At 39.5% G+C, this 13,831-nt stretch overlaps 1 protein-coding gene across 2 annotated transcripts in view; it reads right to left on the bottom strand.

The window, feature by feature from the left end:
• The window catches only part of TMX3 (thioredoxin related transmembrane protein 3), a 28,902-nt gene extending 23,761 nt beyond the window's left edge, over nucleotides 1-5,141 (bottom strand). The window contains exons 1-2 of one of the 2 annotated variants that reach the window (XM_021387131.1): nucleotides 4,336-5,141; nucleotides 3,985-4,039 (exon numbers count right to left, since the gene is read on the bottom strand). In XM_021387131.1, coding sequence (XP_021242806.1) covers nucleotides 3,985-4,039; nucleotides 4,336-4,453 — 173 coding nt within the window. In that variant the 5' untranslated portion in view covers nucleotides 4,454-5,141. Of the gene's footprint in view, nucleotides 1-3,984; nucleotides 4,043-4,335 lie in introns of both variants that reach the window. The other variant, XM_021387130.1, reaches the window with a different exon arrangement.

Genomic DNA, 13,831 nt, shown 5'->3' with positions numbered 1-13,831 from the left:
GACAGCTAATTTGAAAATAAAATATTACAAGTCATGGTACTATTACATACTCCTAAAGTTAGAGCATCTTAATGAACTGACTATTTTTAACTATAAACTTGTCATTAAAAGCAGAAGCCCCCCATAAAATAAAACATGCTATATCAAAATCTCTGTGTAACTCTTGAAATGTTACTTATTTTACCACACATTTGTCACTACAACATCATGGAAATTATAACTTAACTGTTCTTATGTTGAAAATGAAATAAACCAGAATCTTTATGTAAGGTTGTTTCTTTTAATAAAGATATGAGCTTTCATAAAAGTGACTAGATTTGGGAGAAATTACAGAGCTGAATTTTTGAAACTTTTAACTGCAGAATTTCAGTGGTTAACTGAACCCTTGGAAAAGGTATGGTTAGTGACTAACAAAACTAACAACTTCAGGAAAACAGTTTTTAAGTCACAATTGCTTGAATATACGTCATGAAAAACGTGCAACAGAGCTAGTAAAAGAACTAGGTGGAGCCTAGCGTCTCATGAGAACTCTGATGAAGCTCTAGCTAAATTCCCATTACAAAGACAAAGAATAAGTCATGATGCAAGAAGTAGAAAACAGCCACTGAATCATCAGATACCGGGCTGCATTTGTACAAGAGCTGCACCAAAAGTAATGCCTCCTATTTTACTAATTGGTCTACAATGTCAGAGGCAAGCATTGGTGGTACAGCAGTAGAGACTGAACCTTTTCACCAGTATTCCATTACATTTTGTTTCCGTGTAACAGATGGCAGGAGGGGGGGGTCAGTCTCACACGGAAGCATGTATAAAGCAAAGGTGTGGAACTTAATTCCTCCCTGTGGAAAAAATGGCACCCTCTGACATTCATCAACACTTGCTGAATGTTTACGGAGACCAAACCGTGGATTTGAACACAGTGAGGTGCTGGGTGGTGCATTTCAGCAGTGGTGACAACAAAGTTAAAGACAAGCCACATTCTGGATGGCCATGCACATCTATTATACCCTGAAATGAAGAACATCTCTATCAGCTCATCTATACAAATTGATTAATGGTTGTGACTATGTTGAAAAATAGTGCTTTGTAGCTGAGAATTTGCTCCATCAAACAGTGTTAGTGTGCTTTTTGTATCTGTTACAGTTTCTGTGGAAATAAACAGGAGGCATTATTTTTGGAGCAACCTACATATTTAGAATGTCACCCTTGTTTCGTAAAACAAGAATTTACAATGAATTTATCTCCACCCTGTCACATATGACTGTATTCCGAGGAACGGTACTTCGATAGGAGATTATACAGAACATTAAAGCACTTAGGAGGGTAAGCCAAAATCTTACATGACAGTATACAGCAAGAAAAAGAATGACAGAAAGGAATTATCTGAAGACTGTGTATTCCAACTGAATTTTATAATTTTGTCAGCACATTCATTGGGCCTAAGATATTGTAAGAGAAACTTTATTATTGTTAAAACTATAGTATAAGTTGTACAACTCATTTTAAGGCATCTATTTAGTTAATCAACTCACGGAACAAAAATCCAAACCTTAACGTTACCCAAACAAGCTTGAGTTCAGACAGTCATTTTTTTGTTAATGATTAAATTATTAGACCATATTAAAGAAGCTAACTACACAGTTGAAGAAAAATTGATGTATCTGTACAAACAGGTATTTCAGCATTTTCTGAAGGTGCTGTTACCAGGTCCCGTAAACACATTTCCAAAAGGAAATGCCAGTGCTTTTGGTCAACTGTCCTGCACAGCCCTCTTGCAGTCAGCAGACACAGGCACAGTCACACTGGTGGAAAGATGATACAGGAGTCCCATTTCATTGAATAAAATGATTTGTCTCAAAAACACATAACCTCTCAACACTTTGCACTCTGTGATCAAATACTACCTCAACCTCCACTTAGTATACATACCCATTGAAATATTTACTGTACAAAGAAATCAGCATGAAACTGAACTAAAGATGAAGGACTCAATTCCAAGAGACTTAAAACTAACCCAGCTGCTGCTTCTACTCCTTCCTCTCCGTTTTCATTACCCTTACACCATTTCTGATCCTGGGCTGAGCTCCTACAGCATCCTCACAGATAGAAAAAATACTTACTTTTGAGTCAGGTTACAGACCTGGTTCATTATCACATTGGAACAACTCTGCAAATACTGCAGGATGAGCACTGAACTGAAGTAGCCACTCATAAGATCAGAACAAACTGACAAGAACCATTGCTCTTATTTTGCATGCCTTCAATGGCCCATTTGGATGATGCACAGTAACTCACATCTCTGTTAGTTATTCCCTGCTACATGTTCACCTCCATCCTATAAACCTGGGAAAGGGACTTGCACCTTGTTCTAACAGGCATTGTTTGCAACTACAAAAATTAAAAAAAAAATTAAACCAACAATTAACAAAATAATAAGTTTTCATTATCAGCAAGAACTCCATAACATTTACGTATCTGTAAAGTGGGAAACCAGAAGCTTTCACCAGATGCTGCTCCCAACCTTTTTTTGTTATTATTTTTCTCTCCATTTGCCAAGCAGCTAAAAAGAAAAGACCATGCTGAACAACTCACAACTTAATTCCAATTTCCAACAGAAAATAAAGAAACTAGTATAGCTAAATACCTGAAAAATCAAAGCATTCTAAAACTGGATTTTCAGTTATCACCTATTTCACAAAAGTCACATGACTACAGAATTATGCTTCCTTACTCAAAACAACAATTACATTTAAATTTACACCTGTAGAAACATGATATGGGAACATGATATGGGTGCACAGACACACATTATTTTATTCACTCAGTCTCTTTATCTTCAGTCTCTGAAAATCTGAGGCATGAATCAGAAACAAGCTTTGAAAACCAACTCCAAGCAGTTACTTCAGCCGTTCTTTCACAACACTTTAAACACGGCACAGAGATGATGAGGTATCTCTCTTTGATACGCTTTCAGTACATTCTCATTTCCTACCCCATTACTTCCCTACACCTCATTTGATCCTATGATTAACTGCTCCAGCTGAATCAGCAGAATGTTAAAAAAAAAAGTAGTTTTCTGACTGCACAGCTAAATGAAGGAATCAATCATGCACTGAACAGTCTTGAAAACACTACTTGTGACTGACTTAAATTGATCACAAAACATCTATCTAATACCATCTCTTCCTCCTCCGGACGTACCTTCCATACTTTCTATTTCAATTCTAGTAATTGTGCTGCTTTATAGTACTTCAGACCAACTTCCTGATCTAACAAAAAAAAATGTTATATTCACTTTTAGAAAGTCAGTTTTTAGTGGGAACTGCAAGTAGAATCATAGAATCATTAAGTTTGGAAAAGACCTCTAAGACCATCTAGTCCAACCATCAGCTCATCCCCACCATGCTCACTAAACCATGTTTCTCAGTGCCACATCCACACATTTCTTGATCACCTCCAGGGACACTGGCTCCACCACCTCTCCGAGCAGCCTGAGTTCACTGCCACAGAACTACCACAGAAAGGCAAGTACAGGCAGTACATAACTAAGTTTAGGGCAGGACTAGGCGTTTCAACACCCCCACAGTAGTAAGGCTAAACTTGCTGTAAAAGCATATTTTTGCCCAGGAACATACGCAGCACTCCATGAACCAGTCCAGCAAGCCTGCCTCACTCCTCTTCCCTGTCTGGCCATGCATCAATGCACTTTTTCTCCCAACTCCTTGAGGCAGCTACACAGGTGAGGGAAAAGAAGAATTTAGTTGAACACAGTCAGCTTTAACTCAGGGCAGCTATCAGTCCGCCATTTCTTTTGAGGGGATTAATACCTTTTCTGAGTAATGTTCTGGACAGCTTTACACTGCACAGAGCTGCTGGCCTGGGAACCAAACCCATTTCCCCTGTCCTGCCACAAAAAAAAAAAAAAAAAAAAAAAAAAACACGAGCGATTTTTAATTAACACCGCAAGTCACACCCAGTACTTACGATTCATCCAGATCCTCCACAAAAGCCGCCTCTGATGCCAACGCCAGCGCAACCACTGCTGGGTGAGGAGAACAGTGAGTGACCCGCGGCCGGGCTGGGGGTGCCCGCTCGGCGTCCTTCGCCCTCTTCCACCGCGACCCGGGGTCCTCTCTCAGCCCTCGCCTCCCCTCGCCCCCAGCCGCAGCTCCCCGTGCCCGCACCGCCCGCCGTTCCCCGCCCGCCGCCGCCTCCTCCGTACGCCGAGGCACTGCCCGCCGCCCCTCGGCCCTTCTCTCGCCTCAGGACCCGCCGCTCTCCCCCGGACCCCGCGCCGGGAGCATCATCCTGCAGCCGGAGCCGCAGAGCCGTTACCTGCCGCCCACAGGCACCACCACCACCGCACGCCCAGCGCTGCCATGTTGACAGGAGACCAAGCACGGCCGGAAGGGGAAGCGGCACGGCGCCGCGCCGACCTTCCCTCACTGCGCATGGGCGGGCGGCGCAGCGTAACCTCTGCCTGAGGGGCAAGGGGCAAGCAGCGGCTCGGCGTGGAGTGGCGGTTGTCTGCATCTCTGCGTCCTTCAGGGCTCTGGAGAGCCGCCCTGGGGAGGCGGAAGAAGAAGAAGAGGGTATCCTGACATCCTAGCGTGGTGTCTGGATGCGGCTTGGTGTGCGCCCGCGGCCTTGGTAGAGCTCGTTCCTGCGTTTCCCGAGGAAGCCGCCGCGATCGAGTAGCTCCTATGGGAGCTCGGACGCAAGCTAGGGCTCCTCGCCGGCCTTGTAGACGTCTCCAGGTCTCTGCCTTCAGCCGCAGATGAAAAGCTTCTGCCTGTTTGTGAGGCTGTTCAGTGCGTTGCTGGACAGGACTCAGCAGAGCCTTCTGAACAAACCTGGTACTGTGATGTCCTAGCGGCCTCCAGGTGTCCTGATTGAGTAAGAGCAACGCTCCCGTTCCTTGAAATGTGAATTTCAACAGTATCTATACCATCCAGAGGTCTTTGAGGGGTAGAATCCCATACTCTACCACTTACTGTTAGGCCAGCAGTCCTCCATCACATATATGAAAAACACAGGCTCACTCTGTGCTTCTTAATACCAATTTTATAGTTTTCCTCTTTTCCCATCCTCTGCTAGCTTGCTTTCAGTACGAATTTGCAGATCCTGGAAGGGCAAGTAATCCAGCTAAGAAACCTCTCTTAAAAAAAAAATAAAAAAAATAGCATTAGGAAGGAAGTTTTTCATCCTGGAACTGTTTAGTCTTATTAAGAGACGTTTGGGGGAATCTTATTACTGTATCCAAACACCTGCAGCTTTAAAGAGGACAGAGCCAGCCTCTTAGTAGTGCTCAGAGACAGCACAAGAGCCACAGGCACAAATGCACACAGGAGGCTCCCTCTGAACACCAGGCAGCACTTCTGTGCTGTACAGGTGACAGAGCACTGACACGCTTTCCCCAGAGGCTGTGGGGACACCTCCTTGGAGATCTCCAGAAGCCACTTGAATGTGAGCCTGGGCACTCTGCTGTGGGTATCCCTGCTGCAGTGGGGCTGGGCCAGAGGTACCCAGAGGTCCCTTTCAACCTCAGCCATTCTGGGATTCTCATATCTGTTCCTTTTCAGTTTTGCCTTCTTCTGTCAAACTTCTTACATGTACCTTTCTCCTCCATGTTGGAATTACTTCCCTAGTCTGTACAAGCAAATGTTTGAGGTTTTGAGGAGGAGAAGGATAGTTTCCAGTGAGAATTCAGTTCCCTGGCTTCAGTGTTCAAGTCACTTTTTGTAATGGAGAGATCTACAAACAAGGAGCAAACATTCCAGTTGCCTCACTTTTGGGCTTCTGTGTGTGTCAGCCAGATATGTATAGGTATACATATAGGTACATGTGCTCCTTCACTAGCCTAAAAGCAAACTGGCTATTCAATATCTCTGTTTCATCTAATGGCTTTTGTGTTTAGCATATTGGGCTCATCAAATGATCCGCAGAATTGTCCAGCCCTTTGGATAGGCCAGTTACTGGGTCATTGGTTTATTGACAGAGAAATAGGTCAAGACCTGAGAACATACGTCACAGCTCACATTAAAATTCGAATTATCTGATTCTGGCCTGTGATATACATATCTTTTTCTTACTGAGTTTGTCTGAAAAATTATGCGGTGTTATGCACCTTAACAAGACTATTTCATATTTTATTTTTTATAAAGGTAGTGGGACAACTAATGAGTTGCTAACATCTGTAATGAATAATCTCTGAGAATTATTCACAGAATACATAGAATTTCTGTTCCACAGCATTTCACTTTTTGTATACCAGCATTAGCTAAGCACTGCACAAAGCACAGGCATATGCCTGACCAAATGAGAACTGATGTCTGTCTTGATCCCAATCGAGCTGCTGTCTAGACTGAGACAATGAAAACAATTTACCTCATCAATCCTTTAGCAAAAAATCCATACAGGAGATAATGGGACTAGCCAGATAACTTTAAGTTAGTATAATCCTGTTCTCTTATCCAGACTGTTCATAGTTTGCTTTAAGTAACTTATAAAATAAGAAAAGCATTTTGTATAGTTTGGTGTAGAGTTGATGAAAACTACTTGCACAACCTTAAATCCTATTTGTCATCTTTGAAGTTTATTCTCTCTGCAAGCAGCAGAATATCATTTTTCTGACTTTTTGCATTTGAGGGCTAAATTTTGTATTAGGCAATCACATGCGCTGTTCTTGAACTAGATTATTTTGAGATTTAAGGAGTCACTGTACTTACTTCTTTGTAACTTAATTTATTATACGCACATACACAACCCTGCAGTAGATCTACTTACACAATTTATAGTGCAGGTTTATTCCCTAAAATGTGATATGCACATAAAAGTTCTTGCTCTGAAGGCAAGTAACAAAGCATCTGGGAAAAGCATGCAAAATGCAAAAGAAATAAATAGGATAATGATAGGTGTGTTCTAGAGAAAATTCAAGGTTTTCTTCTGTTTATTATATCTACTGAGAACATTTCATTTGCAAAAAAAAAAAAAAAGGATTAATAGATTACTGTTTGTATTTTACTTTAACTCACTGGAGCTCAGTGTAAGAAAGGTAATTAGACAAGAAAAGGAATGACTTGGAAAATAAAGAAACTGAGCAGGAGAGATGAAAAAAAGAGAATGAAGAAGCAAAAAACACAGAGAATACTGTTGGGAAGTCAGCAATCAATATAGCACTGGAAATTAAAAACACATGTTCACATACAAGGTTTCAAAGGCTCCAGTTCATATTCTGTAGGAAGATTGAATAGTCCTCCTGGATAGTTCTTTTTTGAATCTAATAGGTAATTTCAACAAAGGCAAGATAAATTTTGCTGCTTGGCCTAGTAAAGGCTGCTTTTCAGTCAGAGCTTTTCAGGTGCTACACTATTTTCAGACTGTGCAGGTTGTCCGCTCTTGCCCTGGGTAACTTTGTTTGGTTCTTCCATTAGAGGAATAAGTTTCACTGATACATAGTACCTTGCCATAATAACTGCATCTATGATAGTGGGTTTGTACCACTTCAACTCTGGCCTTAGTCTGTTTCAAAAAAGTAACTGAATCACTAATATGGTTGTTATTAATCTGAGTTTGATTCAAAATAATGATTATTTTGTAGTGAAATAATTTATTGTCTAATGTGAAGAATAGATAATTGCACGTTTCTTTACACTTTTCTTGCATGCTTTTCATGAATGCATTTGTAAACTGCTACATGAAGTAGAATCTTGATTTTGATGCCATTAATACATACGGTTGACACTGGCAACAGAATTTGTCTAACCTGTATTAACATTTCTCTTTTCCATATAGCTGTAGTTTTTATAACTGTTTAAATTGTTCAGTAGTTTTTGGGTTTTTTTTTTGTTTATCTGTTTGTTTCTAGTGGGTTGATGGAGAACATTTTTAACATTACATTTTTACATTCTTTTTATTATAGAGACCTCTGGTGGTCTTTGAGAATATTTACAAAAATAACATTTTCCTTTTTTTTTTTTTTTTTGTCTGCCTTTATCGTTTATAGTGCAATCTTAAAAAAAAAAAAAGTTTAAAGACACTTTGAAGTGATTTCTGCAACGCTAACGGTTGTTTCACTTCAGTTGAGTGGTTTTCACTCCCAAATTTCAGTTTTGCTTAATGCAGTGGTTTTCTGGATGTTGCAACAGTGATTTGATATTGCTGGAAGCTCCAAGAGAATAATTCATCAAAAAAAAAAAAAAAAAAAAGTATATGGTTTGCACTTTCAGAACTCCAGGGAGCTGTCTTAAACAAGGTATTTAGTTTTATTATATTTAATTTTCACTCTTCTGCTGGCTACCAGAAAACTAGCCTATCATCCTGACTATACGAATAAAACAGATTTGTGGTGGTTTTGGAGATACACAGCAAAAGTAAAAAGAAGTTACTCAGTACAATTTTCTCCCCAGTTTAGTCACATCATTTTCTAGATCTAAGGGGAAAAAACAAGAAAATCAAATACACTTTGAATTACTGTTAGTTAACATAGTCAATGGTATAATTTAGGTCAGAACATATTAGGAATGGTGCAGTCAGATAAATTTAGGACTATTCTTCGTGTTGTACAAGATGCTGCCTGACAAATAGGAACCTTGTAGTTTGGGTTAGTGGACTGGCAAATAGTTGAAATGAAACAAAGTTATTTGTGAATTCATAAGGACCTGGTTCTGAATAATTAAAGATTACTTGTATGTCTTAATGATTTTTACATCTGGTCTGAAAAAAATGAATTGTTTTGTTTTCATTTTTTTTTTTTTCAATAACAGAGAGAAACAGTTGCAGCCAAAGAAATGATGCTTTTGGAATTTACACTGACTCATTTGGCAAGTTCTTTAACTTAATATAATTGTGTTAACTCCATGTTCTGAGAGTGAGCTTGCATTATTGTCACTCTCTTATTAAGGGAATGATTCCCATGGTACAGGGTAAATGACTTATATGTTCCATACCCTCTGAACCTGCACTAGTTAACCTAGTTAAACTAGAATAGACCTTCCCATTAGGTTGTATCAGTTAAAAAAAAAAAAAAGAAAGAAAGTTTCATTATTTCTTAGCATTAGTAATTAAAATGGTTTTTTTTTTAGACTTTTCAATTATGTCAGTAGACAACATAATAGAGTTATTAAAGCAGTGGTTCCTCATCGACAAACAATGTTACACAGCTTTTTCTATCATCCTGATGACTTCTTATTTGGATAGTCTCATGAAGGCGATAACAATACTAAAAATCAGTCTGACAAACAAAAATACCCAGGAACAATCATCAGTTATCTCTCCATTTAATTCTAGTACACAAATGTAACCATGATGCGGGGCATGAAGCAGAGAGTTTGGTTTTCCACCCCAGTAATGGCAGACTCAACCTGCTGCATTACTGTTGTACATTCATGCTCTAGTATCTCCAGGATTTTGGAGAAGATCCAGTTGTTAAGGAATGCTGTAAACGACCATCACCTCTGCCAGCTCTGGGCACAGAAGTTCTTCCTTCCTGTCCGCTGGAGCCCCACCCTGTGTGCCCAGACTGCCACAGATTTCTGTTCTGAGCTGATGGATGGAGATGCTGCTTTCCCATTTGCATGTTCAGCCAGCAGCAAAGCTGAATGTGTGTCCCAGAGACACACACAGACGAGCACAAATACTGACACAGCTGTCACATACGCAAGATAGTTTGAGAGGTCACACACAAAGATATTTAAGGAAGGATCTAATTAGAAGATGGGACAGATTGCAGAAATCAAGTGCAGAGCTTGGTCAGACACAGGTACTGTTTGGCCATGTTTTATAAATGAACGGTCCCATTTTACCCTTGCTTTGTTCCTCCTCGCCCCCCTCTTCTAAAACATTCCTTCGAAAGTTTTGCGTAGTCTCACAGCCTACCCTTGAATATCCCAAATCCTTATGCTTCTCTTGTTTCCCGCTTGTTATCAGTTACAAGGTACAGGTTGGCACTCTCCAAAACTACCTGCAGTTTCTTGATGGCCAATCAATTAGCAACTGGAGTCTTCTGGTCCTTGTCATTATTCCTCATTTGTGACCAGGTTTGTCTCTCCATTTATTACTTCTTCCTTTACTCATTATCACCTTTCTCACTGAAAAAGTCCTTGATCAGATGACGAAAAGGAAGCAGGCACTTTCCCCTTCCACATACCGCAACACCAGTCTTTCTCATCAACTCTGGTACTGCACAGCCTGGTGACATCCTCCTGCACCTCTTTTACTCCAACACACAGATCCTCCACAAATATCCAAGGTAAGAGCAGGCAGGCAAGGAGTCCACCTTCCTCCGCCCCAATCTCAGCATGAGGCCCCATGTATCCCTGCAGCCACAACCCCGCAGAGCTGCAGCTCCTAAGGGAGCTTGCTCCAGGTCAAAGTCTCCGTTGTGCTGGCATTGTTCTTCTCATGGACGTTGGGGACTATGTCACCACCACTGCTGAGCTCACGCATGCTCTTGTCAGCCTTTCTGTGTCGACTGCTGTGGCTATTGGCTGCTTCTGTTAGCAGTACCCTATACCTTCAAGTATCAGTCACAAATCACACTGGAGTGATCATTAGGTCAATAAACTAATAGACTAAATGAAGTACACTGCAGACTACGTAAAAATTCCAGTCTGTATATTCTAGGGACCGGGAACAAATCAGAACAGTGTTACCTCAGCTTGTCCCAAGCGGCCAAGAATTCCCTCTGGGCAAAATCGTCTTCTAACCAGTTGACGCATCGCAGGTAATTAACAATCTGGCAGTGTTGAGATACCGCCTGAGGAATACCCTGTCTAGACATGCTGTAGACCAACCTTATTTCTGCATAATAAAATTCTCAGAATGTCCTAACACATTTTCCCATTTTGGAGATTTGGAAACTGAGACACAAAAAATAGAAAGCAACCTATCTATGCACAGCAACTTTATAAGAAAGCCTGAAGTCCTGTAAACAAACAAATAAAAGACAATAGTCACAGCTAGCACTAATGCTATCAAGTAGCCACTCAGCTAGGTGTTCAGGACATACATTTCATTGGGAAAAAAAAAAGATACACACAAATGAGATGGTGGAGTTCTACTTGAAAGGGAGAAATCTTCAAAATGATGGGAAAGATCTTGTCTCTTGTGATAAGTACACCACCTTGAAAACATACATACATTTTGCAATATGAAGACTGCACTTCCTGTTCTGAATTACTGCTTTTTGCTACGTTACTTCATTCTTATTGCTCCTGTTCTGTAATAAAAACATTTTGTGTGTGAGGAGTCAAGCTAACAATAATTTTATAGAATTTATATCTGAATAAATTATTTATGCTTGTGAAATTGAGCAGACTGCTTTAGCAGCTAAGTAGCTAGTAAAATTTTCTAATTATTAAACTATTAAAACTATATTCACAATGGGAGAATAATGCAATGTTAGTAGTTTTCATTCTCAATTCGTTTGCCTAAAATATATTTGAACCAATTTTGAATTTTTATGCATCCAAATTAATTTTCATAGTCACTACTAAGCAAATGTGTATAAATATCAAAGCTATTGGCATAAAAATAAAATTTAATAAACATGTATTTCTGCAATTTCAGCTCAGCATGCTATCTTAGCTATGGGTAAAAAACTTAATTGATTATTAAAAGTTTAATACTGACCACTGTAATTTTAGTATCAGTAGATCTCATTAACAGAACAAGAATAATCCCATTTACTTTATGAAATCTTTATATCATTAAATATATGATGACCACTATCCTTGAATTTGAATCAGTTCATTTGCTACACTTGGCCTGCACATGTCCATGTATCTCTGGATACCTAAGTATTTTCGTTCTCCTGCTAGATGAGGAAGAGCCCAAAGAGGATTTTTATAGGCAAACTGTAGCATGGGGTCCAGTATGCCTATATGGCAAATGAATAATTTTTGTTTAATAAGAACATGGTATATATATATAAGAATGCTGTATACATATAATTATATATATAATTATATACATATATAATGGCATGTATGTATATGTAAGAATGGTATATTGCATGCATGCAAGCAGATTTTGATTTGTTGCAGCAATGCTGATGTTCTTGCTTCTTCAAGGGCCTGTTGACAAAGAGGGTGTTTTTTTCCCAGGGTTTTTTTTCTTTGGTGAAATAGTTTCTAAATTATGGGTAATAGCAAACATCTGCAGAGGTCTCTTCGGAGAGCTCACAGGATGCAAGTAGATTGTGGGGTGCTAATATAGTTACCAGTCTGCTGTGATAAAAAACAGACATTGAATTAAAGAAAACCAACCTCTTTGGCTGTTAACTACTTTGATTTCAGTCTTGTATCCCTCTCTGTGTACTGTCTGCATAAGGAAAGTTGTCTTCTTTGAAAGAGTTGCTGTATCTCGTACAGAACTTTTTTACATTCATAATCTTACACGCAGGACATCAACAAAAGCTTTGATGTCTTTCCGTGGTTGCACATGGGCAGCTAAAGAGACTCTTGTTGGGGCGCGAAAACTTGGGGTGTTTCCCAACAACTCTCACCAGGATCTCCATAAACCACTCAAGCTGGGAAGGGCAGGACTGAGGAGAGCTGGAGCCCAGTCCTTCTGCAGCTTTGCTAGGGCAGGGCCTGATGGCCTCTGACTGAAATGGGGGCCCAGGTCGTCTGGGTGGATGAGAACACCAGGTGGGCAGGGCTGAGAGAGCCTCAGGGCCATGGCAGTTCCCAGAAGCTTTGGGCTTATTGGCGTAAATGCATGCATGGTAACTTCAACCAGACCTGGGTATGTCTAGAGGTCCAGGTGTGATCATGTCTACCATTTCCTTGATATATGCCACAACATAATTTCTGGACCAAAAAATAAAAACTTCACCCCATGTAACATACAAATCAAGGCCAATAACTTCTTACACCGTGTATTCTTTGTCATAGATGGTCTGATGTTTCTTCTTACTTTCTAGTAATACCACTGATAAATCATTCAAAATCTGTTTGGAGACCAAAAGAAAAAAAAAATTAATGTGAAGTTAGGTCATGAATTTACTTAAAGAATTATCCCAACAGAAGAAAAGCAGAGAAAATAACCTAGACTGGAAGAGCTGTCCTGCTCCTAGACAGTGTTACCCTGTTTTGGATTAGTGTCGAGCTTCCTGAGCTACAGAAGGTTAACTTCAGAGGTTATGCCACCTTGTGATAACTTTCCTTTTTTTATTTTTCTGGAATTTTGCCATTTACCTCGCATGATTAAAAAATATTAAGACTAATTGTTTTTATTATTATTGCTGTTATTACAAGTTAGGATGTAAATGCAAGAAGATTTATTTTAATGATAGAAGAATTTTTGTTTCTTCAAGTATACAGATTACTTCAAAAAACCTCAGACTGCATCAGCTCTGTGATAGAGATAAGGCTGCAGCATACAAATTTGATTGTTCTGTTTGAATTGAAGGATATAGCAGAACTCATACAGATCATTATGAGTATTTTAAACATCCAAGTGAACATAACAGTATAATTAATTTTCTTTTAGAGACAGATATTTTCTGTCAGTAGTCATCCAGTGCTGTGCTGTGATGACCTTTGCTCCACCCTAACTTTGTTTGTAATTTCCCATTGTCCTGAGGTTAGAGTCTTAGAATTAAGGTTAATGTTTTCCCATGGCTCACAAGTAAGATTTATTTTTCTTTAATATCATCTAAAAGTATTAAAACATTACATACTCTTTTTTTTTTTTTTTGACACAATTACATATACACATATTCAGCATTTGCTGGACAAGAGTTTCAATAGCAATTAGACATAATTTTGGGATTCCAACGTCATTGATTTATAGAAATAAAATTACAGAATTTTGTAAATTCTATCCT

This window comes from Numida meleagris, chromosome 2 (genome assembly GCF_002078875.1).
Source record: "Numida meleagris isolate 19003 breed g44 Domestic line chromosome 2, NumMel1.0, whole genome shotgun sequence".
Taxonomy (NCBI): Eukaryota; Metazoa; Chordata; class Aves; order Galliformes; family Numididae; genus Numida; species Numida meleagris.
Note: the sequence above shows the minus strand (reverse complement) of the source record. Positions and strands in the feature narration are given on the sequence as shown.